This window comes from Crocodylus siamensis, chromosome 3, assembly GCF_052110815.1.
Source record: "Crocodylus siamensis isolate JL-2025a chromosome 3, ASM5211081v1, whole genome shotgun sequence".
In the NCBI taxonomy this organism is placed as follows: domain Eukaryota; kingdom Metazoa; phylum Chordata; order Crocodylia; family Crocodylidae; genus Crocodylus; species Crocodylus siamensis.
This window is the reverse complement of record NC_143397.1, coordinates 136,181,469-136,209,357: the sequence shown is the minus strand read 5'-3', so window position 1 is coordinate 136,209,357 and position 27,889 is coordinate 136,181,469. Positions and strand designations below refer to the sequence as shown.

Here is a 27,889-nt window from a genome sequence, read left to right as displayed (position 1 = left end):
ATAGGGCCTGCCCTGCTGTCCCCATATCATACGACTGGCCCTCCTCTGGACCCTCTCCATGCTGTTGACATCCCTCTTGAAGTGTGGCGCCCAGAACTGGATGCAATACTCCAGCTGCGGCCTGACCAGTTCCGCATAGAGGGGGAGGATCACCTCCTTGGACCTACTCGAGATGCATCTGTGGATGCATGCCAAGGTACGGCTGGCCTTCCTAACTGCCTCCCCACACTGCCGGCCCATGTTCATCTTGGAGTCAATGATGACCCCCAGATCCCTTTCCACCTCCGTGCTGACAAGAGGGGAGTTCCCCAACCTGTAGGTATGGTGCCGGTTTTTCCTCCCGAGGTGCATCACCTTGCACTTGTCTGTGTTGAAACCCATCCTATTCTCGTCCGCCCACCCTTGTAACCTGTCTAGGTCTGATTGTAGCCTGTTGCATCCTTCCAATGTGCCCACAGTCACCGACTACATGTTTCAGAAGCAAAGAGAAGCATTTATTCAGGGGCGGAGGGATTGAGAAAAAAAATATCAAATCAATTTGAGCCACTTACTTTTCACTCTCTCCTAACCACTTAGAGACTAGGTCAGAAGAGGATATTGAGAAGAAAGTGGAGTTGTTGGCTTCTGTTGCTACAGCTTTTGCCAAGTAAGATTTTCCTGTACCAGGTGGCCCAAAAAGAAGAATTCCTCTCCAAGGCGTTCTTTTTCCTAAGACAGGGGCAAGAAAAAAGGAAAAACTCTCAAGAACACTGAGTCAATCATCAATTTGGTGAAGAGCTTGGATGGAAAAAATGGATCCTCACTTGAGTGCATTAAATGTGTTTATATAATGTGATGTACTTTTCACTTGAAAGAAGTTTGACATAATCTATTAAGGTGCAAATCTTTATAGTGATAACTAATTGCCTTTCCAGATGTATTTCTTATAAACATCTGCTACAACCTGAAACCTTGCTTTAACTTACATAAGTGATGATGATGATGATGTTGGTCATCTTCAAATTTAAAAGGATGAACATGACATCACTGGTTTAGTTTCTGTGAGCATGTGAGTGGCTGATCAGGCCAATTTATGCCTTGAATTGTCTGTGACAAACTGAGTAAGAGATGCTGCTTTGGGTTGCTTGATCAACAGTGGATGTGCTGCTGTTGAGAGATTTACATTGTGCTTCTGCTCTGCCTCAGCAGTTCTCCTTGGCTCATAGACTGTAGCTCCATTATAGATGAGGCTTCACCAGGTGGAAGGCTCATGAGAGAGATTTTCCCCAAGACATCAGGTCAATGTTGAAACATTTCAAGGATGAGTTGGAGTCCTTGAAACATTTCTTCTGGCCCCCCTGAAAATGCTGCCCCCCTCCTTTAGCTCACCATAGAAGATCTCTGGCAGTAGCTCATCTGACATCCTGGTGATATGGCCTGCCCACATCATATGTGATTTTATCAAGAGTGTGGACCCTTGGAATCCTTGTCCATGTAAGAACCTCTGCGGCTGGGACTTTATCTTGCCATTTTACCCACTTGAGTTTCCTCAGACAGCCCATGTGAAAGCAGCTAAGCTTCACAGCACGGCATCTGTACACTGTCCAGGTTTCCCATGTATATGTCAGGATTGACAACATAATGGCTCTGTAGGCCTTCAGTTTTCTTTGTTGACTGATGCCTCTGCACTCCCACACATTTGCACATGGTCTGCCGAAGGCCATGCTTGCTTTGGCAATTCTGGCATTGGTTTCATCACTGATGTGAACTGCATGTGGCAGCATACTGCTGAGACAGGTGAACTTGTCCACTGCCAAACCCTTCAGGGAGTGGAAAAGTTTACCTCTCAGCAGTACAGGAAACACTAAATCAGCAAACAGATGATCATGAAGAGTCACTTTCTGTAACTTAGGTCTTTGCCTGTAGTCTCCTCAAATTAAAGAGGTTGGCCAGTCTGGTATCTGATGTCAATCCCAATGTCACAGTCACAAAAAGCATCTGTAAGCACAGCAGAGAACATCATACTGAAGAGGTTTGGGGCCCTTCTGGAATCCCTTGGTGACTGGGAATGGTTCAGATGACTCACTGTCATCCACAACATGAGCAAGCATGCCATCACGGAACTGCCAAACCATCGCGATGAATTTCTCTGGGCAACTGAATTTTGCCATGATCTTTTAAAGATCCTCCCAACTGACTATTAAATGCTTTTCATTAAATGAAATGAAAGTCATGTACAGGCTGGAGTTCTGTTCCTGGCATTTCTCCTGAAGCTGACAAGCTGCAAACATCATATAGCTATGGTCCCACATCCTTTCCTGAAGGCACACTGACTCTCAGGCAGGAGCCTCTGTTCAGTGTGTTGCATAAAGTGATTCAGCAGAATTCTGGTAAGAATATTATCAGCAACTGACAGCAAGGCAATACTCAATGGCTGTTGCAGGACTGTCTATTGCCCTTCTGGTTTTACAGGTGGACAATGGATGCATAACTCATACTCCTGGAGCACAGTTCCTTGAATCCAGACCGACTGGAAGAATTCAGTCAACTTCAGAGCCTTGTAGACTTCTTATGGTATAACATCTACTCTAGGCGCCTTACCATTTGACAGCAGGTTAATTTCTTTCACAGTCTCACTCTGCATTGGAGAATCAGCAAGAAATATGTTAATGTCTACCTGGGGCAGTCGATCAATTGCCTCTTACTAAACAACTTCTACTTGAGGATGTTACTGAAGTATTCTGCCCATCTTTCCAGTATCTTTCTTTTGGCAATGAGCCATCAGCTCATGGCTCATGTGGTGCCATCAGCACTCAGGACTGGAAATATTCCTGGTGACTGTGACCCATAGATTGTCTCAGAGCATCGCAGGAATTCTTTGCATCATTCCTTTCTGCATAGGATTGAATCTCATCTTAGTTTCATAGTTTGTAGGGTCGGAAGGGACCTGAGCAGATCATCTAGTCTGAACCCCTGCCATGGCAGGAAAGAATACTGGGGTCAAATGACCCCAGCAAGATGCTCATCTGCCTTACCACTCAGCCATGAGGGTTTGATTCTCTCTGAGTTTGCACTGAACTATCCTCTTGATGTTGTTGAAGGCTGCCTTCTTAGATACTGAAGTGCTATTTTCCAAAACGGGCCTTATGGAGCCTATGTTTCTTGTTCACTAGTCTCCCTGTGTCAGTATCTTTTTTAGCAAACCAATCTTGATGTTTAAGTGTGGTGGGACCAAGGGTACTGGACGCAGCCAAGTAGACAGTCTTTGAAGGATGTCCAATTTTTCTTGATGTTTAAATTAGAGTTTACATCAATTGCTACTAGTTGGCCACACAGTTCTTCAACAAATGCCTGTTTAAATTTGGAGACACTGAAGTTTTTGGGTGTTTTATTTGCCTTGTGGTCACCTAGTAGGATGCATCTGGATATGCAGCTTAGAGACTATGAGCCCGTGGTCAGTCCAGCATTCTGCACTTCTCATGGCTTTTGTCACTGACATCCTGTCTCTTCTCCTGCTGACAACATAATCAGTGAGATGCCAATATTTGGAGCATGGGTGTATCCAAGAGGTTTTGTTGTGGTTTGGCAGGTGAAAGACTGTGTTGATGATAAAGAAGTTGTATTTGATGCCTTTCTTCAGCAGGAGGAGCCCATTGCGGTTGCATTTCCCAAGACCATTTTTTCTGATGACATCTGGCCATGCCTGGTGATCTGTGTCAACTCTAGTATTGAAGTCAACAAGAATGATAAACTTGTCTGCCTTTAGCACTTGTGATAAACTCCAGGGCTTCATAAAATTTGTTCTTAATCATATCTGCATTGGCTATGGTGGGTGTGTAGGCGGTGATGATAGTTGCACATTTCAAGTCTCATGAGCGGGAGTCTGTCATCCACTCCCTTTGTGAGATCTGTGAGCTTGATGATTTGCTGTGTTTTGATGGCAAACCTTCTTCTTTACTATAGCCACTCCAGAAGAAGATATAGCCAGCTCCTTTTTTCAGTGAGTTATCCTTCAGCTTGGCAAGTTTCACTCAGGGCCGCTATCTGAATGTTGAATTTGGCCAGTTCTCTACCAACTAGAGCTTTTCTCTCTCATCCATCTGTTATATAGCCCATTAGCACACGCATATTCCAAATACCAACGGTGAGTGGTGTCACCTTCATCTTTTTTGTATTTTTGTGCGATTTGTCCACTGCTAGAGGGGGATCCCCAGCAGCCTCAGTATGCCGACTAGGGTCAAGGATGGACAATGTTTAGGGCACCTTTTCTAGACCCTTCCTCACACTATGGAGGTAAGCAGTGCAATCCTGTTCAGTCACTCAGGGGACTCCTGAATTCTACTGCTGCTTCAGTTCAGTGAAAAGCAACCTTATGCCCAGAGCTGCTTGTGCGCAGGTCTGCAGTTACAGCTCCCAGTGTATCCACACCTGCTGCTTTGCTGCTTGCCCACTGCCACAGGCCTTGAGTGAATCTATGGGGGGTTTATAGAGGATATCATTACCTGCGTGGGAGTCTGATTTAAGTGAGGGAAAGTTGTGCAGTCACCCTCATTCCCAGGGTAACAGTGTAAGTGATAACCTGTTTCTGAACCACCGTTTTTCCTTCTCGTGCGATTCCCCAGCAAGCCTATAAAATAGAAGCTCTTAGGCCTAATATGCCATAGTCCTCAAGACCTCTCCAGCCATCCCAATCACTACATCAAGGAATAGCTACAAGACCTCTCTCACCTGTGAATAGATGAGGAAATTTAATGGGCAATATCACTGCCTCTTTGAGTGCTTCTTTGGCTCCTTCAAGACCAGCAACATCATTCCACTTTACATTTGGTCGCTCCATAACAATTGCACCTAAAAAATAAGAGATCACAAGAAGTCAGTCAGTCTCAAAGAACAAGACAAAACAAGGAGGGAGGACAGACCTTGTTCATACTACAAATGTAAACACAACTGGAGATCGACTGTTGTTACTTTGTAATGGTTTCCATAAACATTACAAGTAAGTATCTACAATAAACCACACTTGATCATTGTGGTTGAACTAGTTCAGTTGGCTGGAAAGTGTGAATTTCTTACAGGCAACTGCTTTTTAAACTTAATCTGGCTGCATGTATACAGACAGCATCTACAAACTAGCCTCCAAGAACAGGCCTATCTGTTTCCACAAAACTTACAGTGTTTGCTTAAAGTGAGATGAAAATGCAGTAGTCTATATACTGGGCCATGGACTGGGAACCAAGAAACCTAGGTGCTATATTTACTGCTCTGCCACTGGCATTCTGGGCAAATAACTTCACATCTCTGACTCAGTATTCTTATCTGTGCAATAGGATAACAATACTGAAATCCTTTATAAAGCACTTCAAGATTTATTAATGGGCATTATGGGTCTTGTTAGGTGAGCAGGATGGTGCTCATTCCCTCTCACATGAACCCAACAGCCAAATCAGTTCAATCGTAAACAGGCCTGAACACTGACACCACAAAGTTAACAGAATTTGTTTGATTTAATCAAGCACATCTTAGGTTCCCTTTTAGACTTTAAACTTGACCAGTTTGACATTTGCTATAACAAAGAGGTTTTGTCTAAACTGAAATTTTAGAAGCTACAGAAGTTGTTATAATTAGGCTGATTTGATATGACAACATCTTTAAATACTAGAGCAGACAAAGCCACAGCTAAGAGAAATTTCCAAACATGGACCAAATGTAAACGAATTCAAACTCAAGTCTTCAGGTAAAAGAACAAAGTTTTAATGATTTGTTTTAGAGGGGTTTCTTTTAATGTTAACAATACTGCATTACTGATCGTTTAGCAAAATACAGATAGCATCTTGATTATGGAACTTGGAAACAGAACTTCTGGGATTTAGTCTCAGCTACACTGACTCATTGCAAAGCTTCAGAGAACAGAAAGGTTCGATGATTTGCCCAATTTCATCATCAACTCCACACCCTGTTTTAATTCAGTGGAGCTATGCTAATTTTCACCCTCTTTAGAGCCTGTGTTATACAGTGTTTCTTCAGTAGTTTTCTTGCTTGCTAATAAACAAGCCACCTCCTTACTATGCAAAAGATTTAATAGGTACCTATTCTCTTTCATTAATTTGTAACAGCCTACAACTGTTCAGAAGTATGCATACATCTACTATCATCTTTGCAAGTCAGGACTGAAAGCAATTCTCCATTAATTTTGTTTGGTGTCCAAAAAGTTACTTGTTCTAAAGTTTAAGGACTTCAACATACAGAGCTATAAGGCTAAATAGCCAGAAAATAATTAGACAATTTGTGACTCATGAGTTTTAATCTAACTGCTTGTAGTTTCAGAGCAGAAGGTTCTTTTCCTAAATAAGATCTAATGTCAATCTTCCTATTTACTGCAGCTGAAAAAGAAACTGTACATGACTGGACTAAACAGATTAGCAAAGCAGAAAACTAAATCTTTAGACAAATATACCTAAGGAAAAAAGAAAATATTCCAACTATGATATTAGGGCAAACTCCCTACTCCAAAGTGCTTCATGGCAGACTGAAAGACTAATAATATGTGTAATGTAAGAGACTTAACTGGTTCATGATACACATAGAAGAAAACATTCAGGAACCCACAGCTCTTCACTGGATTGGTCAAGAAATTCGGTCAAAAAGACCTTCAAGATTAGGAGCTTGGAACACCTCGCTTGAAGACAGATATTCATTGCTACCAGCCAGTTTGCATATGGGACAACAGTAGCCAGCTCCACTTTGTTATATTATATTCACAATTAGAATTTGATAAATACCTATACAATTAAAGAAATCACAAAAGGCAAAAGTAAGAAAAACAGAAGCAAATCTGTAAAGTTAACCACAGGAAATGCTTATGGTAACACTAGTCAGGAACATTAATATCCTGGACAAGTGTGTAAACTACGTGGATTTTCTGTTAGTTTAAAAATGATAAAAATCTAAAGAACCTCTTGGTTCTCAGGATTTTGGTGCCATAAAAGATATTTTTAAAACATTTTTTTTATTTTGTGGGTAGAACCATAGAAGTGGCACCTTATGAAATCTCAAGTTTCTGGAACTAAGACAGCAGACTGCTTTTTGGAGGGAAGGAATTGAATCTCTACCTACAGCGAGCACTGGAATAACACTGTACCAAATCCCTGGACAGTACTCAAGTGTCTTTCAGTCTTATCTGAAAATTAAGAACTGTCCCATAATAAGACAATAGGAAAGAATGGATTTATATACAGAAACATGGAAGTCTGTGTGACACGTTGATCTAAATCAGGTGAAGCAGTCCCTGAAAACATAGAGGTGGAAAGTTTTTGGCAAGAGGATCTGATCTTTGCCAAGCTCAAAAATCAGGCAGAGGAAAAACAAAGTCTTCTTATGTTCAAACATCTGTTAGTACAGGAGCACCAAGCCATCGGAGAATATGATATTGTTACTGGGAAATTAAACTTGGAAATGATAGTCTTAAGACAGAAAACTATCATTTCGAAATCTAAGTTTCCAGTAATAACAACATATTTACCCATACCCAGAAAGACTTCACATTTAGATGATCTCCCTTTAATTAGGTTATACACATGGAAAAAGGTATAAATGTTATAATTATCTATGTCTACAATTTAAATTATTGGAAGCTTGTCTTGAATTCATTCTCCTACTCCTGGGGCTGGGGAGCAAGCAGCAGAGAGAGTAGTGGCAGGCGGGCAGAGAGTCTATTCCCACTGCCTGTCCTCCCCCACACAGCCTGCTCCTAAGGCACTTGGCCCCTCTGTCACGTTCATTCCTGCCACTTACCCTATATGGTGGCTCTGGTCTGGGACACATGTTGACTCCAGCCCTAGCCAGGCAGCAGCAGCAGAAGTGGTGGCCCCCTGCCACTGCAGTTTTCCCCATGCTCCCCTCCCTGTGCAGCTGCCTACCCCAGGCCATACTCAAATCCAAGACAAGGTTTTTTGTTTTGTGGGGGCAGAAAAAAACTCTTCAGTTTGGATTTGAGTAAATATGGTACTGGAAGAGCAGCTCTGGTAAAAAGGCTCAAGCAGCAAGAGCCAGGCTATACAAGATAAGTAGTAAGAATACCCTGTGCTGAGGAAATAGGAACTAGTATGTTGTATATATTTCAGGAAGCTCTCGGAATCTCTTGAGGTTTTTTTTTTTTTTTAAACCACATTGGACAAGAAACTGGATTCACAAAGAAAGAAACCTGTTGTCAAGACTGCCAAACATAGCAATCTCCATTCTCCAGTTTGCAGATTCAGCAAGAATTAAAATCCATGACCACACAAAAGGTAGCTTTAGCTAATAAACCAAATACGGAGAAATCCCACTGTATAAGAGAAGGTAAAAGAAAATGGCTAGGGAATGAGTTGGAACTTAAAGTGTATGCAGGGTACCAAACTTCCGTGACAAAAAGATTAATTCTGCCATTTCCAGCACTCAGGCTGGTATTTATCATTTATGATCAATTTGATACTGTGCAATTCACTTAATGGAAAACTAGGATATTCTCAAAGTCAGGCAAGGACCACACACTCACAACAGAACAGTAATCAGACAGAAACAAATGAAAATACTTTCAGCATAAGTAACTGTTCACTGCTACTGACAACCTTACACAAAATAAGGCTGAGAAGCAGTACTTCCCATTTGCTGAAAAACAAGACAAATCTCAGTCTAAGAAAAAAAGCGAGCAAGCAAACACATTGAGCCATTTCTAAAACTGAAAAGGATCTCTCAAAAAGTTATACAAGGGGGAAAGTGGTAGCCAGGCAAACTGGCATCTCTATCTGCTCCATAAGGGCGCAGCCTGAAAGCTCCTGCTTACTGCAGGAATTTCTAGGGTCACAATTCTCACTACCAGAACATAACTAAATAGCAAGAAAAGACAGTTAGTATGAGAACCGTTAGGACCATCTCTGAAGGACTATTATAAGAAATTTTCATCCGTATTTCCTAATCAAGGTTGGGAACTGGGTCCAGGCACCCACCCTTCCTCATCTGTCATCCTACAGTTGTATATGTCCTTCTAACGAACTGGGGTGCTTAGAACTTTCTTAGCTGCTGCTTCTCTACAGCAGCAGAGAGAAGTGATAGAAATGGACCAGCTAGCCAGTCAGCAAAGTCAAATGAAGTTTGTACTAGACTGCTCCACTTACAACTAAATACTGAAAGCATTTTAAACTTTATGCCTTTTTATTGTAGGGGTAATCCTTAGTTCTTTAAAGTGCTGGTGAAGATGGAAGGATCAGTTTTACAGGATTCAGTAAGTCGCTTGGCAAATAATCCCGCTGGTCCTGACTTGATCATCACTGTGAGAGAGCCACAGAAAGGATCACAGTCTTCATTGATACATTTGGGCTAAATCCTTCGTGGTAACTCACTCATGTCAACCTGCAGAACTGCAGTGCAAGACTACAAAACAGTTATTAGCCAGCAAAATCACGTTATTTTTTGATACTCTAATGTCAGAATGAACCAGGCATTTGTCCTAGGCCCAAAGAGATTTCAAACTGTACTACTGATGTTCGACTGCAAAGATTTGTTCTGATTTTGCAACTGGCCATTTATGCATAGACTTAAGTTACTATGGAAACACATGCCACTAAAATGAACACAAAGGAGTTCCTTTGGCAGACTGTTATTAAAACTGAGTGACTACTTTACATGCTAATAAAAGCTAAAGAGCATTACAACCCAGCTGCAGCCAAGTGATAATGCGCTGGTTATGAAAATCTGAATACTGAAGTGAAAGCAAGGATCATGTAATAAAATGCCAAATTTCCAAGCCCCTCAGTACTACAAAAGTCAACTGAAACTCTCCAAATCAGTTTAAAAAAAAAGAAGTTAGGACAACAAAAACCAATTTTTTTTTTGTACACAATGGTAAAAACTCTACTCCTTGCTGGGTTTTTTTGTATTACTGGCTTTACTGTGTTTGAAATCAACTTAAAAAATGCAAAATAAATCAGCTCAGACAAAAGACAATCACTACAGAGATGAGAAATCCCTATTCACTACAACCACTTGTCTTACAGTCAATATTTAGAAATTGTTTGGATTTATCAACAGAGGAAAGTGTAATTATGCTAGCAAAATTAAATGGGAAAGAAGAAATTAGGTGGAAAGAAAACCACACAAAACCTTATAAAGCCAAATAAAAACACTTCTATGTGGAGAAGTTGAAGCATAGCGTTGGAAATCTGAACAAGGGAGGAAAAGACAAGATTATGCCTAAACAAAAACTGAAGTGATATCCCTTTGTACCACAATGCAATATGGTGCTGGTAAAAATGTTCCTGCACTAGAACATTCACTTGCTACATCTGGTCATAACAGAGCCTCAAGAAACCTGCTTCCCTGCAGCAAAGGATTGCTGCAGACCGAGATGTGAGGCGGAAAATTTTCCAGTCCTTTGTTTTTCTGTTGGAAATGTCCAGTTTCTAAAAATTCAGTGTTTCATAAAATTCAATAATAACAATGAATGGATACCAATACCATAATTAGGCAAGCTTGGCCGTTTCAAAGTTGTAATTAATATTTTTCAGGTGATTATCCCTAGGAAGTTTGAGAGAGAGTACATACATGTTTTACTGATTTGTAAACAGGAGAGTAAATACACTCACGTAATAATCCAAACCAAAAATCAAGTTATGAATTCACCTAATTGGCTGTGCAGGTCAAATCAAAACCAAAGCTAAAATTCTTATATCATCTTAGACTGCAAGTGAAACCTAAAACTGCTTAATTTTTGTTTCAATTTCAATTCAGCAAACACACAGAACAGTGTCTCATTTCTTTTCTTGAGTTGGGGAATTTGGAACCATTTGCATAAGATCTGTTAGGTTTTTTTTAGTGATTTCGGTTTGAAGTAGTCATAATAATGACTAACCAAAAAAAAAAATCTAGTTTGTGGTACAATTATAGTGAAGTTCAAGCCACTAAAGGAAGGAAGAAAGTTGGTAGATGTAAATACTGCAGGCAGAAGTATGCTAACAATGCAACAAGAATAAAGAAGCATTTAATAACATGTAGAAAATGTCTTGAAAGAGTACAAGCCATATACAAAAATCTAATATAACCAAGTGGTGGGACAACATCATTTGAGAAAAGCCTACTTCAGGAATCCTATGCAAGTAAACAAATTAATATGTTAAACAACACAGAGTATAGATTAACATCTATATTGTTTTAAAACATTATAATTTTAAAAGTTGTTAATACAACCCTGGAGTATTATTTATTTATTTAAAATATTTGTATCCAGTTTCCTGCTTGTGCTAAGCACCCAAAGTAGCTTAGGCTTAACAATACATATTTTTAAAATTACATAATAGATAAATAGTTAACTATTTCAACCCAGCAAAGTGAGCTTAGTCCTCAGCCAATGGCAGAAACCAGGCTATACTTCCCTTTGGCTCCGCAGTCCCAATGCAATTGAGCAGCAAGTTGAGCAGCAGAGTGTTCTTTCTGGCAGGGAGGAGGGAAGCTAGCTCCCTGATGCTTCTCCTGCTCCTTCTAGCAGATGAGGCCAGACTAGAATAGGCTGAAATAAAAATCTTTCCCACCTTTTGTTGCAGGAACTTGGTAACTCAAGTGAAACAGCAGATTTGCGAAACTAGAAAATGAAAATGTTGAGCTGCTCAGTCCGGGAGAAGAAAAAGCAGGATTCTCTCTTTCAAGATCACTGTCACCAAACATGCAATCCATCATGAGTAGCTGTTCAAGACAGTCAAGCTTTTTATCAAGCTTTGTGAACAAAGCGCCAAAAGAAGATCAAGAAAAAGCAGATGAGACATTAGCTTGAGCTATATGTGGAAGTGGTACACCTCTTTCCATAACTAAAAATCGATACTGGAAGGAACACTACAAACTAATTCCCCCATCGTGTAAGTTATCGTCACATTATCACTTATCACCTTCTCTCTTAAATAGAGAGTATGACAGAGTTCAAACAAAGGCTATTCAAAGGATTGGTCAAGCAGAATCATTGACTCATATCAGATGGATGGACTGATAATGATAAATACAAGGAAATCTTTTACTGAACTTTATGTTAGCAACACCTGAACCAATATTCCTGAAAGCAACTGCTACCAAATCGTCTCATCATACAGGTGGATACATAGCCAAATTACTAGGTGAAGAGATTGAAAGTGTAGGCAAAGTATCCTCATTTAATAGTACAGGCAGTCCTTGGACTTACGACCCAACTGGTTCCTGAAAACTGCATCTTAAGTCAAAACGCTGCAACTCAGAACCACTTTTCTCATAGGAAAAAAATGTTATAAATGGGGGACTGGTTCCTGAATCAAGGCCTGATACCCTATTTTCACCAAAAATACCCTAGAATTTTGTATCGACCAGTTATAGATGAGTAATATAGTTACATTAAAGTATTTATAATCGTAAAAAGCAATCATATTGATTTGGAAGGCCTTCTTTGAGGTGACTTTGCTGGACTTTTTGAAGGGCTCTTTGCTGGAGTCTTCTCAAGAGTCTTGGCTGCAAGTTTTTCTGGAGTCTTGTCTGCTTTCTTAAAGAAAATGTCCAAGCAAGTTTAGACAGATGTTCTCCAAGGAGATGAGCAACACAGCGAATTTGTTCGCTGGCGCAGCATCGCATCAGATCAAGCATTCCAAGTTGAAACTGATGTCATAAAGTTGAAACAGGGTGTCAATTTATACACGTTGTAAGTGCAAAACGTTCTAACTTGAAACACTGTAAGTCGAGAACTGCCTATATTTGGCTGTCTTGCTCATGGATTGAATCTTCTAGCAAAGGACATAGTAAGTGTGAATACATTGAAGACAATATTGGCAAACTGCAAAGTGATTGTGAAGATATTCAATAATCATCACGTTGCCAATTAGACTTGGAAGAAATTACAGAAAGAGAAGCAGGGAAAGGAAAGTACACTTTTATTGCCAGGAGAAACTAGATGGGGCTTGGCTACAAAGTGTTTACATAGCTTGCTGTACTTGCAGTATGCTTCAATAGATGACACAGGATCCCAGATTATTCCCATGAAGATTCAGAAACGGATTCTCAACAATGTTGTCTGCGTTCGAGTTCAAGGAGCATTCAATTTACTACTACCACTTTCAGCAGCTATGAAGAAACTTAAAGGATATACACCAAGTCTTTCAAATATTCCAGAGATATTCAGACAACTGAAGGAAAATTTAATTGAGCTTTTCCTTATTCACCTCTATCCAAAAAAGAAGTAAAACAAAATATTTACTAAGAGATCTGAATTTCTCTCTCGTTCAGTTCATCTGGCAGCAAATTTGGATCCTCAACACAAAGGGCAACATTTAACAGAAGATGAATTATCTACTGCTCTCGATACAATTATGGAAGTAGCGAAGAATGTCCCCAACACTGATGAAACAGCCGTAATAACAGACATTGCTGAGTACCACGCAAAGGAAAAGCTTTGGAGCAAACACAATTTGGCAGGCAGCAGAGATATTCTCTCACATGGTAGAAGGGCTACTGTAACACCCACCAACTGTTGTCCAGGATTGCTCTAAGGATCCTAAGCATTCCACCAACATCAGCTTCTTGTGAACAGAACTAGGCTTTCAGGTCAATCGAGACAAAAATGAGGGATAGATTAACAAATGAGCACACCACTAAGTTTGTTTCTATTTCTCAAAATCTCTAGCTTCTGGAGAATCATTCAGAAGCACAATTAGTGAAGAAGATGCAGCATGATAAGCTGCCCTTGCCCATAGACTCATTGGTAAAACCATCCTTTAGTGAAAGAATATGTCGTTCAAGTAGATTTGCCTCAATCCAATTTTGAAATGGAACTAATAAGTAGGGCAAGTGAAGTAGGTGCCGCAATGACTTCAGTGAAAGAAAGTTAAACTCGGCTGAAATAGATGTGCGGACAACCATGGCATTACGTGCAGTTTTTTGGGTGCGCTAAAATGAGCGTCAACAGTTTTCAGTGCCTTCCATTGTTTGTTTAAGAAAAAAACCTGAAGGGAAGTACATACTACTGTGTACTGTTTTCACACTTTTACAAGTATTCCAATAATTTTATCCCAAATAAAGCTTTGAATTTGTTTAACTATGACTTTTAAACCACACTAAGTGTGCTGTATTTAATTTTTTTTCCCTAATCAAATGTTTCAGTTCAAATACTTGTGGTTATTGGAACACAAAATTAACATGGGGTACTTTTTTAGTTGTGTTTACTAAATATAAGTCAAATAAACATGCTAAATCAGACGATGCTCTATTTAAGGCATTAGAAAATTTCAAAATTCAAAATTTTCTGGAAAATCCACATCTTTGGCTGCAGGCACAAAGAATAGTTTGCAGCATTTTACATTGGAGATAGAGGCAGACAGAAATTAAGCATTCTGTTATATTGTATATAATAAATTCATATTTTCACAAAGAACAGGTTTCTATAGCCAGGAGGCAGACAGGGTCAAATCCATTTGCAGACAAAATTAACAATTCTGACAGTTATTCAACAGATCACATGATAATATGATTAATTTAGAAAGTTAAGTTAGTCTCAAAGCTACCTTGAAGCTGGTTCTGTAGCTTCTTTTTTTCAGGATCACCTGTTTCTCCTTCCCCATCACTTTCATTCCTAATTCAGACACAAATAACAACATGTTCAATGAAAATGAAAGACTAAGTCCAGAAGACAAGCAAAATGTTAGTAAATAGAAAAGAAGTCTAGCTCAAAGCAACAATAAATTTGGTAGGAGAATTCAGACAGCTGCATTTTCCTGTATAGCTCATAAAACATTACAGGCTCTGTTCATCTGCCTGACTAGCAGAAACAAAAAGGACCTAAAAGCTGATGTGGAAGGAATTATTGGCTGGCAAAGAGGTTCCGTAGTGGGAATGCCAGATCTTTCACTGTGTTATCATTCACCTTTATAAAACCATTTTAAGCTGGCAGAGTGTAGTGTATCTTGCAACCCTAAAAATCAGTACAAGCAGACAAACAAACCTTACTGACCACTACTTGTTAAGAATAACTCTAGTATATCTATATTAAGAGTTTCAGGGATCAGCTAATTCACTAAAAAGGCAAAATAAATGAACTTAATGGATGATGTGAATGCATTCAAAGACGCAGAAAAAAGTTCTCTCTTATCACTCTCACAACTCACATTTTTCTTTTAAGTACTGAAAACAAGCATACAACATTTTTTCCATTCTCTCCACTGCACTATATTCCTAGGAAGTAGTTGACTTGTAGGAAAAATACTGAACCGTGAACACTAACGCAGGGAAGGTAAAAGAGGAACCAATTTTCACATCTGATCGTTTCCAAGATTCATACTGAATTCAATTAATAATTTAAATTACCCATTCAGATGGATGACAAGCCACAAGCTAGGACAGTTTCCTTACAACTCACTTTGTATTATGTCTTCATTGCAACTTAAAATAGAAATAAGAAATCCAGTACAACACTGACACATAGTTGGGCTGGATGAATGGAGAAATGAGTAGATGAGACTAAGCTTTGTTCTCTTGAATCACCTATTCAACTCTGGTCTCAATTTATGACCTCAGAAACCTGCTAAGTATTTTAGAGTGGGTAAGAACTCACACAGGACACAACTACTGTTACTTAATAGAAAGATTAGAAACACACTAAGATTAAATCAATCTGAAATAACTTATTCTTTTAAGTCATTCTTCTAGGTAAAGGTTTAAGTATATTGGTAAAGCAGCACAGGAAAGCTTGAAACACCAGTACTAAGCATGCTCTTTGTTGTCTGATTAACTACTGTACTTCTGTTTTTTTGGCATTTCCCATTGATACATTTCACAAGCAATTTTTTAAAAATTCTCTCTCACATGGTTAATGTCAGCATCAGTTAATGTTGGAACTTGAAAAGTACAAGTATTTTGCTTTATCTTTTCCTAAAACATACCCTTTATCATCAGTTGGACCAGACTCTTTCACTGGTTTTGGTGCAGCTTTCTCTTTCTTTTTCAGATACTCCTTCAGTTTTTCTGCTCTGTCCAGATATTCTGTACATTTTGCTCTGATACTCTGCTTTGCTTTATCACCTTGTGCTTCATCTATAAAAATGGATGGTCAAATGTCAGTCAAAAAGCATAAAAATCAATCAGAAGACATAAATAATTCTGTTTCAGTACTATTCAGTTGATTTTTTTAAGATAACTGTCATGAAGTAGTTTCCCCAATCTCAAGGGTGACTTAAAACCTCCATCCCAAATAAATACCGTTATGTCCTACTTACTAAAATGGTAGGAGACATTTAGATACTTGCACAGTTCCTACTCATGACTAGTGATCCAGGTTTTCCATTTGCCACAGAAAGATGTGGCAAAACATGGATTTGGAAACTGCAGGTTTCCATGTGCAGGCTGGGAGAGTTCCAGCATTCTCTTGGCAATGAGCAGGGGGCCACATGCCCCCCCAGTTTTCTGCACTCTCAGCGGGCACAGGGCTGCAGCTTGGCTGCAAGCAGTAGCCACCTCTGCAGCGCAGCAGGCAAGACCTGGAGTAGAGGGAATGCCACACCTCCATGGCCACTGAGGTGAGGTGCAGTTGCAGTGCAGAGTTGTGCCCCCCACTGCTACCGGGAAGGCAGGAGGAACCTCACCTCAGTGGCCAAAGCAGTGCAGGGGTCTCTCCTGCCCTAGGTCCCATTTGCTAGGCTATGGAGGTGGCTCCTGCTGGAGCTAGTCTGGCCAGGCTGCAGCCCCAAGCCCTACTATAGGTACAGAAATTCACAGGGGGAGAGGGAGGGAAGAGGCCATATGCCCTCCCCACCTCAGCAATGGGTCACCTATGGCCACACACCCCCTACCCCACAGGTCACCTATTGGCAGTGGGGGGCAGCAGGTCAGGAGTAAGGGGCAGCAGCAGGATTCAGGGGGGCAGACTGTGGGTCAGGAGTCAGGGGCACTGGCAGGGCCAGGGGGCTGTGCATTGGAAGTGAGGGGTACCGGCAGCACTGGGGGTTCAGAGTGAGGGGCACCAGCAGGGCCATGGGATTGGGAGTGAGGGGCACCAACCAGTGGGGACAGGGGACTACAGATTGGGAATGAGGAACACTGGCTGGACTAGGGGGCTGAGAGTTAGGAGTGAGGGGTAGGGGACACTGGATCAGGAATGAGGGGTACCAGCAGGGCTGCAGGGAGGAGGGCTGCAGGTTGGATGAGGGGCAACAACAGGGGAAGGGCACTGGTATATCACGGCTGCTCAGTGCCACAAAGCAGCGGAAAGAACAGCCACACCTGAAGTCACATCTTGGTGAGTGAAGAGGGCAGCGGTGGCTCTGATTTTCTATGATAAAACAACAAAATTAAATGCCAAAATATATAATGTATTTAGAATTTATTTTATTATGACTGAGGCACTGTTAGGCTTCCAAACTGCTTTAACACTGTAAATAGATCAACAAAATATTATGTTCAACTGATACCTATATAGACAGCGGTGTTTAATTTAAAAATAGAGGAAAAATGCAGATTTGGGTTTGTTTGTTTTTTAAATCAGAGAATTTGGGATTTTTAAACAGAAAATCAGGATTCCTGCTCATGACACTAAACACCACTCAGCTATTTCTTTCTCCCTACCCTGTAGGAGTAAGTAAATAAACAAGCAACCAAGCAAGTTAAAGATAAACTCAGTACTGGGCTCTAATGCACGCAGAGCTACTTACAGGAAGAGAGATTCAGGACAGCAGGCTCATTTGACAAAAATATGGTGGTACTATTGGTTTTACCAAGTGGAGCATTTTCAAGAAGTGAGTCTTCACTCCCACTTTTGAGTTTCAATAAAACTTGTGCCTCTAATCTCCATGGATCAAGTTTTTTGACTAATTTTGTGATGTCACTGCAACTTGATCAGCCAGCAACATCAGTATCAAGATGCCAAGGTTACAGACAAAACATGAGGACACAGGGAATAGTTTAGATGAAGCCTGTTCTTCAATTTTCCCTTAATCCTGCTAAAATCATTTCCACTTTACTTCGGTTGTTTTAGTTTTGGCAGAATGTTCTGTTATCCAAATGCTACTTTCACCCAGGAAATAAGGGTGATGCTACTGTTCATAGTAGGAAAGCATGAGACATTCTATTGTGTATTGTCAATAAGGCCAAATTTTCCTACAACAAATCCTAAAATCTTTACACAGATGCTGAATAATATCAAGGCAACTGACTAAGCCTTGTGGTATTCCACAGGTAAGGGCTTTAGAGGTGAAGGAACAGTCGTATACTAGTTTTCCGGAGTAGATGCAAAACAATGGATCCAAGGTAAGAGCAATTTTGTTACTTCTACACACCTTATAGGCAGGACAGGAAGACTTTATCGACTGTATAAGATGCTCCATGTGCACATTCCTATCCAAGTCCCCAAAGCATGGAAGGCTGATAAAAAGCAACTAACTTGGGTATGTAATACAGATAATTAAATGATAGGGCAGACAGGGCCATGGGGTAACCAAAGATACAAATTGCTGAGAGTGAAGAAAAAAAAAAGATGCTCTAAATTATTGGCTGAATAATAGCATTTCTAGATCAGACGGACTGCAATTAAAATCCCACCTTAAAATAGATTTTCTTAAGATGTAGGGAGAGGGATACAAGAGTAAAAGAACACAGGAGGAAGCAAAAAGACAAAATTGGAAGAAGGGCTTAACTGAGCTGTAAAAAAATAAACAAACCTAACGAGAAGAAAAAAATTCAAGACAAATAAGCGCTATAAATATTCAGCTAGACTGTACATGATCTGAAATATAAGGATAAGCAACTTGTATTTTATGCAACAGCAGAAATTTCTGGTGGAAAGACTCAAAAAAGAGGAACAAGTTTGTTTGATCACAAAGAAAAGATGATAGCTTTCCAGTCTGGTTTGCCTGCTATCACATGGTTTTTGCTAACTACAAAAGTATAGCTCTACCTGTCCACTCTCCTCACTGTGGCAAGTCATTCATAGACAAACTAGGTGGTTGCCTATGAAAGCATATATATTTCTGAACTAGTTGATCTCTAAGATGTCACCATGCCCTCTGCCTGACTTCAGACTAACAAGCCTAACTCTTTCTTTCTATAAATCAGAGGTCTGTAACCGCCTCCCCGTGCCGAGTGTGGCATGTGAGGCCGTTTTGCTTGGCACGCTGCAACCAGCCTGGGTAGCTGCTGCCAGCGATGGAGCCCAGGCTGCTCCCAGCAGGGCTTGCAGCATCCCAGCTGCCTGCTGGGAGCAGCTCGGGATCCCGGCAGGCAGCAGCTCCCCAGAGCTGGGTCCAGCTACAGAGGGAGGCTGCAAAGAGCTGCACCGGGCTCCGGCATCAGCTCCGCACCAGCGCATGCAGGTGCGCCTCAGATCAGGCAGCGAGGGAGGGGCCTGAGGCAGCGCAGCCCTGGTCTCTTCCCTGCTCCCAGCAGAGGTGATGAGACTGGCACAGCTGTTTGCACTCTGCCCACGGCTTGCTGCAGCCGGCCACAGCCCGGGCTGGCTACAAACAGCTGTGCCAGGCTCATCTCTGTGCTGGGAGCAGGGGAAGAGACCAGGGCCATGCTGCCTCAGGCCCCTCCCTCACTGCCTGCTCTAAGGCACACCTGCACGCACCAGTGCGGAGCTGATGCCGAAACCTGGTGCAGCTCTTTGGAGCCTCCCAGCTGCAGCTGGACCCAGCTCTGGGGAGCTGCTGCCAGCGGGGATCCCAGGCTGCTCCCAGCAGGCAGCTGGGATGCTGCAAGCCCTGCTGGGAGCAGCCCAGGCTCTAGCAGCTACCCAGAGCTGGGGTAGTTGCTGGCAGCCACAGAATCCAGGCTGTGGGGCAGGGGCTTTGGGTGGAGGGCAAGGGGCACAAGCAGGGCATCCTGCCATGTACCCCTTGCCCTCATTTTGTTTTTCCTCCCATGCCGGCACTCCGGCACATTCTGAGGTAGGCATTGTGGTGTTTTTCGGCACTCTGGCCAAAAAAAATTGCCTACCCCTGCTATAGATGGTATAAGAGAAGTTAGCAACCAATGGCCTATAGGCTGGATCTGGTCAATGGAACCATTTAATGTGGAACCTACGGACATAAAACTTTGATAGTGAAGGGGGTTCTGGTGGTGGTCACTCTCCCCATACTGCTGCAGAAAGAAGCAGCAGCAGCAGCAAGGTCCTAGCACCCACCCATGTCTGACCCAAGCTGGGTCACTCTGGCTCCAAATCTGAAAAGATTGCCAACTATTAGCAGAAGAGACTTAGTAGATCTCAGTAAAACACATTATAATTTTTAACATGGTGAACATTTTCTACCATGTAGACCGCTGTTATTTGTTACATGGTCTGACTTTAAAAAACAAACAGACAAACAAACAAAACTGTAGTTAAATAAATGGCTACAAGATTAAATCTTACATTTAACCACGTGGAGAAAATACTGCACAGCATGCTGGTACAAGTGGAATGCTTCCTCGTAGTTTCCTGCTTTGTCTTCTTGTGCTGCCTTGCTAGCAAGGTCTATTGCTTTCTATAAAACAAAGTGACATTATTAAAATGACATTATTATGCAAGTGCACTGCAGGATCAGAGTGAGAATTTAAGCTGCTGTTCCAAATGACTATTGATGCATGGTCTTTCCAATATGAACATCTGCCACATAAAAGAATGCAAGGCACATGATCACACATTACTTTTGATCTGTGACATGCACAGACCTGAACATGGCATTCACATTATAACAATTTGGAGATTATCATATGTAACTTCATTTTTCCAGAAGCTGAGGTTAGTTCCATTTTGTGATGAGACTTACTATTTAAGGACATGTTGAACTAAGTATAGATGAATTTACGCAGCACCCATCGGTCCCATTCAAAGACTATCTATACTCATTTTTATTTAAATGAAAAACAAATTATCCAAAATGGCATGGGAAGAATAATTATTAGTAGACATATTAAGCTTGTGAAACGACAAAAGCTACACAGTTTTACTGAAGACTGACTGAAATGATTGTGCACCGAACTGAATAAATTCTTTGATATACCATGTAGAAAAAAAGTATTAAAGGAACCCCTCCCCCAAGCTGCAGGTAACAGGTGGACAAGACAGGTCAGAATGTTTAGATTTTAACTACATCATATAACCAAGTCTAAATATGTTTTTGTAATAATTACACTAGATATGGGGTGACAATCCCCAGTTCCTGGACCAAATCCAGCCCCTGCTGTTGTGTCATTCAGCCTGTGGGGAGCCCATAGTTTGTGGCCCTGCTTGCTAGATAGTGCAGTAACCGATCCCAGTGGGTGGAAGTAGTGTGGTGCCCCCAGAGCCTGATGTTCTCCTTGCCTGACCCCCTTACCCTATGCCTGTGCTTGTCCCCTCCTTGTCACATAGGCAAGTCTTCCTAATTCCCCCTGTAGAAATGGTACAGCTTCTTCAGACTTGACACGACTGAAATGGTCCCTTAGACCTACAAGGCCCAGCTGCCTTGATATAAGTGGGGTAGAGTGCATTCACAGAGCTACCACACACCACAGGCTATATTGTTAAGAAACCTGCTTTACAGAGAAAAGGGTCTGATGCAGCTCGTTTTTCTGCAAGAGTTTGATGATAAAAATGCTTGTTATGAATAAAAGCATTTGTTATGGCACACTCTAGCCATATCTGGAGCAGATGACTCCTGGTACCAAGAACAGGAGAAAAACAACAATAAAGTGAAGTAAAGTGAAGACATAAGTTGTTGATAAAACACACAAAACTGGCTTAATTGGTAGTTACATGACTAAAGGACAATAAATATTACCCCCTTTTTCCTTCCACCTCTCTCTCTCTCTTTCCCTTACCCTAATGATGTCTGAGAACTGAAAACATCTGACCTCTCTTCAAGGAACCTGGACAGTTCTCAAGTCATGCATTATTAGGACGGTAATATGCAATTACTAGTTTGCTAAGATTATATCTATATGCATGTTTGGACCTAATACTTTATAGTACTCAATACCATTGATTTATTAAAAAGTCCTCATTTGGAGAGAATAAATAGGTCCTTGTTTGGAGAAAACTGAAGTATACTTTAAGGCAATATTGATTCTGCTGTTTGCTCTCTCCATTTGGGAGAACCAAATACCCCCTGGTTCTTAAGGCAACACCTCCTTTCCTATGATGAGGTTTCCCAGCCATGCTGACTGCAGGAAAACACATTATCCTGGATCTGAGTAAATTCAGTAAGTACCTTTGATAATTTGAGGCTTAATTCATGATCCTGTCATAAGCTCCTTTAAGCAGCTATTTATGTTGCATCTATACAGCACAGTGTATTGCTGTGCATAGATACCCAAGTGTCCAACAGCAGGTGCTTCAACTTAAGGGCATGATTCTGCAATGGGCGCCATAAGGTGCCTGCATGGCAAAGGTAGGCAGTGCCTCATAGCTGTACCATGGCATTCTGCACAGGCTACTATATCCTGCTTCTTAGGGGGGCTAATTAATCTGGGCAAAGTTCTGCACTAATGTGGCTTCTCTGCTTCCTGTATACAAGCTCTCTAATGCATTTCTACATGGCACTTTTTTATGCTGTGTAGATATGCAAAAGGTGAAAGTCCAATTTTCTTGTCTCCGTATTCTTAGGGTATTCCACAGGTGTTAGCTTTTCTCCACTTTAAAAAGCAAAACTAAACGTTTATTTTAAACCAGGGTTGTCAAAGCTATTTCAACCCACACGCCAGACACGTAACCTAGAGCCAGTCCCTGGACTGGATTGTGCCCATAGAACCCCTTTCCCACAACTCACATGCTGGATCCAGTGTATGCAGCACCCACTCCAGAAGGTGCAGTATGTATCACATGTGTTGCCTATGCAGTGTCAGTTATGGCACCCAATCCAGCCGGTCTGGGACAAGCGCAGTGCGAGGCATGGGTCTCAGACTGGCTGGAACAGACATCACTGAGGGGTAAATCAAGACACAGGGGCCATACCAGGGGCTGTATGATGGGGTTCACCAGGTCAGGCAGTAGTTCTTTGATGCTCATTTAAAAAGAATATTACATCTGTGTAGATAAGCTATTACAAACAAGGAAATGAAAAAGCAGCAGCAGTTAATGCTACCAGAATTGCTCTGGTGTGCACGTTACAAGGAATCTTGACACACTGTTTTTTTCTCCTACAGTACAGTAAAATGCTTCCAGTAAGATGTGCACTGAATGGTGGGATTCCTTCATCTCACTTGCTAATTATTTTTATAATAAAATAAAAATGGAGGAGTGCATTTCTATGGATACATATACAGCAGAACACTGAACTAAACGAACTATTTGACCTCCACGTATTTATGAAAACACATGCATGGAGGATGAGTAGCTTTGCATGATGTAACTGTTACCTCTGTCTGCTCCAGGCACAAAAGGATAAAACTGTTGCAACTTCACCTTTATTTAACAGTACAGTGTTTCAGTTCCTTTGTATTCTTACAAGAGTATGCAGAAGTAAGAGACAGTGCAACAAGTGACTGTGTAAGTCCTTCTCACCTTGAATTGGCAAATGGGAAAAAGTTGCATTGAACAGAGAATGTGGAGTTGAAAGCGTGTTAGTTTGGCATAAATAGTATGTGAAGACAGGCTGTCCTTTGCACGTGGAGGAAGTTTAGGATCTTGTGTATCTTTAATATCAATGAAATGGTGATTGCACAAATAGGCATAAATAACTTTAATCATACAAACAATCCCACTGAGATCAGTGTCATAATCTGCATATCAATCTCCACCGACCCCACAACGACACTACTTGAACAGCTTACAGACTATGGGTCCTAAAACAGTAAATCTGCACAACCTTTACAGGCCTTATTACTATTAAGACTTGCATGTTTTACTGTATATACTACAACTGATGCCATTAACATTAACTGGATCACAAGAGGTAAAATGAGCTAAGCGCATAAATCCTTTCAGGTTCAATACCTTATTTTCTTTTAATGTAATTTGATGGAACACAATTAATGTAAAATATATTCTTGCAGGGTACCAGAAATAGCCTTGTTAAAAATCTTGCCAACTCTTTCCAGCTTTCTGAAATATATAAATTCCTAGCATTAAAAAAAAAGAAAAAAGGAAAAACCTTTTATGAATGAAAAAAAAAATCAGCAATGATTGCATACAGCAACAAAAAGTTCATACCACCTGATCAATCAGATACCAACAGTAAGAAGGATGGTGACAGCAGACAACAGGTATCCGATTACAACGTGCTATTCTGTTAATTTATAATTGAATATATATATAGAACTATTTTATTTGCACATGTGTGGCAATAGCACCTAGATGCCAAGCAGATCAGGGTTCTGTTGTATTAGATGTTATACAAATATTGTAAAAGTTAGTATGCCTTTACTGTATTTCTGTAGCTGCTACTATGTAAAACAGAACTGACATACAAAACGCTTCTCTGAAGTAAACTGCTGTTATTATTGGAATTTCGTGCAGCGCCTCCAAATTTAATAGAAATCTAGCATCCACTGCAAAAATGAATATGGAACCCATGCCGTCCTCAAGCACCTTATACCTTAGTAACTTAAAACATCTTCTCTGGCTATCAAAAACATGCTTAGTGCATGAAATAAATACAGCTTTGCATTGTTTGTGTGCACAAACCCCTCCCCCCCAAAACTTTTGGAGCCTTTTTTTCCTTTCACCTCATTTTCTTCAACTCTGAAAGAATGGGGGATTTTCAAAGGCAAAAAAACCTGCTCCTTGCAAACCTCCTCCCATTTAAAGACCTTTTTGCTGGTAGTCTATCAGAACTGCAGACTGACAACACTTCCAGTCACAAAAACAACCTTATTGACCATTTACAGACTCACTACTGCTCTAGTTTTCAGAGCCTTGGTATCTCAACAGATTATTCTATAAAACAAGCCAGGGGAAGCAGGGACTGAAATCCCTAGTACAAAAAGTAAGCAGGAAAAGGCCTTCATACATCAGTGTGGCATAAAATGGGTTTTTTCCCCGCCCAGGGCTATTTAAGAGCTGCAGTTATACTGGAAAGGGAGCCAAGGTCAAAGGAGAGAATACCTCAAGTGGTTTTCACATTTTTAACCAACTATTTTTTCCCTTATTTGTACAAACAAGTATAAAGCACCCACTTAGTTTGGGACAATACCCTGGGGGTGCCATCCTCATCTGTCCTACACCCAACTTTTCACATGCAAGTTACATACTAGCAATATGTTTGTGCTGATCAGTTTCAACCATAATAGCATGGCTTTTCCTTTAAAGCTCCTTGTGCATGCAACTAGAAATAAGCTCTCTCCCAGATGCCACAGACAAAACAAAGCTGATACACAGCAGTAACCGGCAGAGAGGAAAAAGCAGCAAGACAAACTCTTTCATTGTTTGAGTTTGTTTTGACTTTAGGGCTTGGGAACAAAAACATCATTTAATCTACCTGAAACCAAAAAATATATATTTTAAAAGAAAGACTGTAGCCATGAAGGGAAAAATGAGGCTGTGTCCCATGAAAAACAAAGAATTAATCTTCAATGGTGTAGTGTACAGGCACATAGAAGAAAACCAGCTGTTAAACCTTACCCCCAACAAGTGAGAAGTTGCCAGGAGCAGTAAGCCAATACAGAACTGAAAGAATACACGATTGGCTGTTTCTGAAAACCATTTAACAGCCCAGAACCAGAAAAACCTTACAAACCCCTTTCACAGATTTTTTTATTTATATATAAAAAAAAATTCCAAAATGTGTGTTCCAGGTCAAATTAGCCAAAAGCCATGTGGCCCTGCTACTAGTAAGTATCCTCCACCCTGGACATTTCAATCTGGGGCTTCAGATGCTTCCAAATCCATTGACACGCATCCTATGTGCAGGCCCAAACCCAGGTACTTGGGGCTTGGATACCCCCCTCAATTTTGCTTGCCCTCAGCAGAGCCATCTGCTGTCTATGGTGAATCAGGGCACCTGCCCTGGGTCTTACTCATTGGGAGGGCCCTGCAGAGCTGGGCAGAGCAGCCATGGCCCCTCCTACAGGGTCCGCCTGGGGCTGGCAGCTCAGCCCTGCGCCACAGAAGAAGCATGGAGACGCTCCCCCTACTTTGCAGGGCTACCACAGCTCCACGCAGTGTTAAGGGGGCCCTGCACAGGCTGATTTGCCCTGGGTCCCCCACGCCCCTAGGGTTGACTCTGGCCCTTAGCCAAAGGCCAGAGAAGCAAGCTAGGGCCCTCATTTTCATAAAGTTGGTATGCAGCTGAGATCCTTGTCCTGGAAGCTGACCAGTGGGAAGCTACCTATGAGGCTCTCATAAGGAGTCCTGCCTGTAACTTCACCCAACGCTACACAGAGCCATATTAAATCCATTTTGGCTTGGGTATCAGACCGGTGTAGCAAATACGCTTGATCTTACAGATGCAAACAAAAACCTCACATGCATCTCTCATACGCTAGAAGCTCTTGCCCATCACTCTACCAACTCCATTAGACAGCTGAACCTATTCCAGTGCAGTGAGGGTCCCCATCTGTACCACAACTGCTGTTTTGGTGACATTGGGCCAGTGCCTCTCAACCTTTCCGGCACTCAAGGCCCTCCCCCATCAGACTCAGTCTCCCTTCCTGGGCTCCAGGTGCTCCTCCCAAGGAACTGAGTGACACTCATCTTCAAATAACTCACCTATTTCAAAGCCTGGCTCCTTGCAGAGAAGCCTGGCAGCCGGAAGGGGAAGGCAACCAGCAGGAACAAGCTTAAGGCTGCTCAGCTAAGCCACTCATCACCTCGCCTCACAACATCCTTCCAAAAATTTTTTTTTAATGCAGAAGCCATCCCCCTGCTTCCCGCCAGCAGTGTCCCCCCACACGCTTACGCCGCGCCCTCCCGAAGCTGAGGCCTCTGACCCACTCGGCTTCCGAAGTGCCCCCCGGCCGGAAACTCTCAGCTCCTCCCACCCGCCTCTGACGTCAGGCCTCGTGTAGCCCCCCCAGGTCTCGCTCGCCACAAGAAGCCGCATTCACGGGGCCGTGACGTGAATCGACCGGGCGGCACCAACGGCTCCCCTCCCCTGGCCGGCCCCGCTCCGCTGCCCCCGCCCCCCGACGGAGGGGTGCTCGGCCAGGCCCAGCCCAGCCCGGCCGTACCTGTAGGTTGGAGTTCGTGCTTGCCATGGCGGCGCCGCGGTAGGCGCGAGGGGTGGGGAGGGTGCCGGTGGGGGAAGGGCCGCCGCGCGCCCCCCCCGCTGTATTAGCTACCAGCCCGGATCGCCGCACTACTTCCGCATCCAGGAGCGTCAGCGACTTCCGCTTCCGCCCGGCGCTTGCGTGACTGCGTGCGACTAACGTCACACAGCCTCGCCCTAAGGAGGGGGCAGAGTGGCATGTTCCGGTGTGGCGCATGTTCCCCAGTGTCCCCAGCGTAGAACGAGGCCGGGTGAGGCCAGCCAGGCGGGTGCTGAGGCGTGATGCTGCCCACGTGGCTGCCTCCGGCCTTCCTGGCTTCTGCTGCTCAAAACTGCCCTCCTCCCCCTCCCAGCAACAGGGATGTGTCGGTCCACTTGCATCTTCGTGCACCTACGGGACCTGCACCCCAGAGCTACTGCTGTGGCCTTTTTCCTTGGCTGCACGAGGATCCTAACGCCACAGCCAGGCCTGTCACGTGTCTGTGTGCTGTGAAGTGGCCGGCAAGCCGCAGGGCACGGTCCCCTGTTGTGTAGCATCATGGATCCGCCCTAAACAAAGACACCGAAGTGCCCATGGTTGCTTTGATCTTATGATCTGTGCTCCAAGAGAAAGACGTTGGGTACAATCCTAGCCCTCCGCAAGCTGCCACCCTGGAAAGCAAAGTTTTCTGGTATCTAATGGAGGAGCTGCTTCAGGGCAGGGCCACATTAATGAATAGGCAAACTAGGCACCAGTCCAGGTCCTTGAGCTGTGCGGGGTACGACTGGCTCCCTCGGCAGCG

The 27,889-nt window shown here is 42.3% G+C and overlaps 1 protein-coding gene across 1 annotated transcript in view; it reads right to left on the bottom strand.

Annotated features, from left to right (window-relative positions):
- VPS4B (vacuolar protein sorting 4 homolog B) overlaps nucleotides 1-27,244 on the bottom strand; it is a 41,772-nt gene extending 14,528 nt beyond the window's left edge. Inside the window, exons 1-6 of the mRNA XM_090039297.1 lie at nucleotides 27,070-27,244; nucleotides 20,354-20,465; nucleotides 15,894-16,044; nucleotides 14,520-14,587; nucleotides 4,708-4,827; nucleotides 552-708 (exon numbers count right to left, since the gene is read on the bottom strand). Coding sequence (XP_089895423.1) covers nucleotides 552-708; nucleotides 4,708-4,827; nucleotides 14,520-14,587; nucleotides 15,894-16,044; nucleotides 20,354-20,465; nucleotides 27,070-27,096 — 635 coding nt within the window. The 5' untranslated portion in view covers nucleotides 27,097-27,244. The remainder of the gene's footprint in view (nucleotides 1-551; nucleotides 709-4,707; nucleotides 4,828-14,519; nucleotides 14,588-15,893; nucleotides 16,045-20,353; nucleotides 20,466-27,069) is intronic.
- Nucleotides 27,245-27,889: the final 645 nt, after the last annotated feature.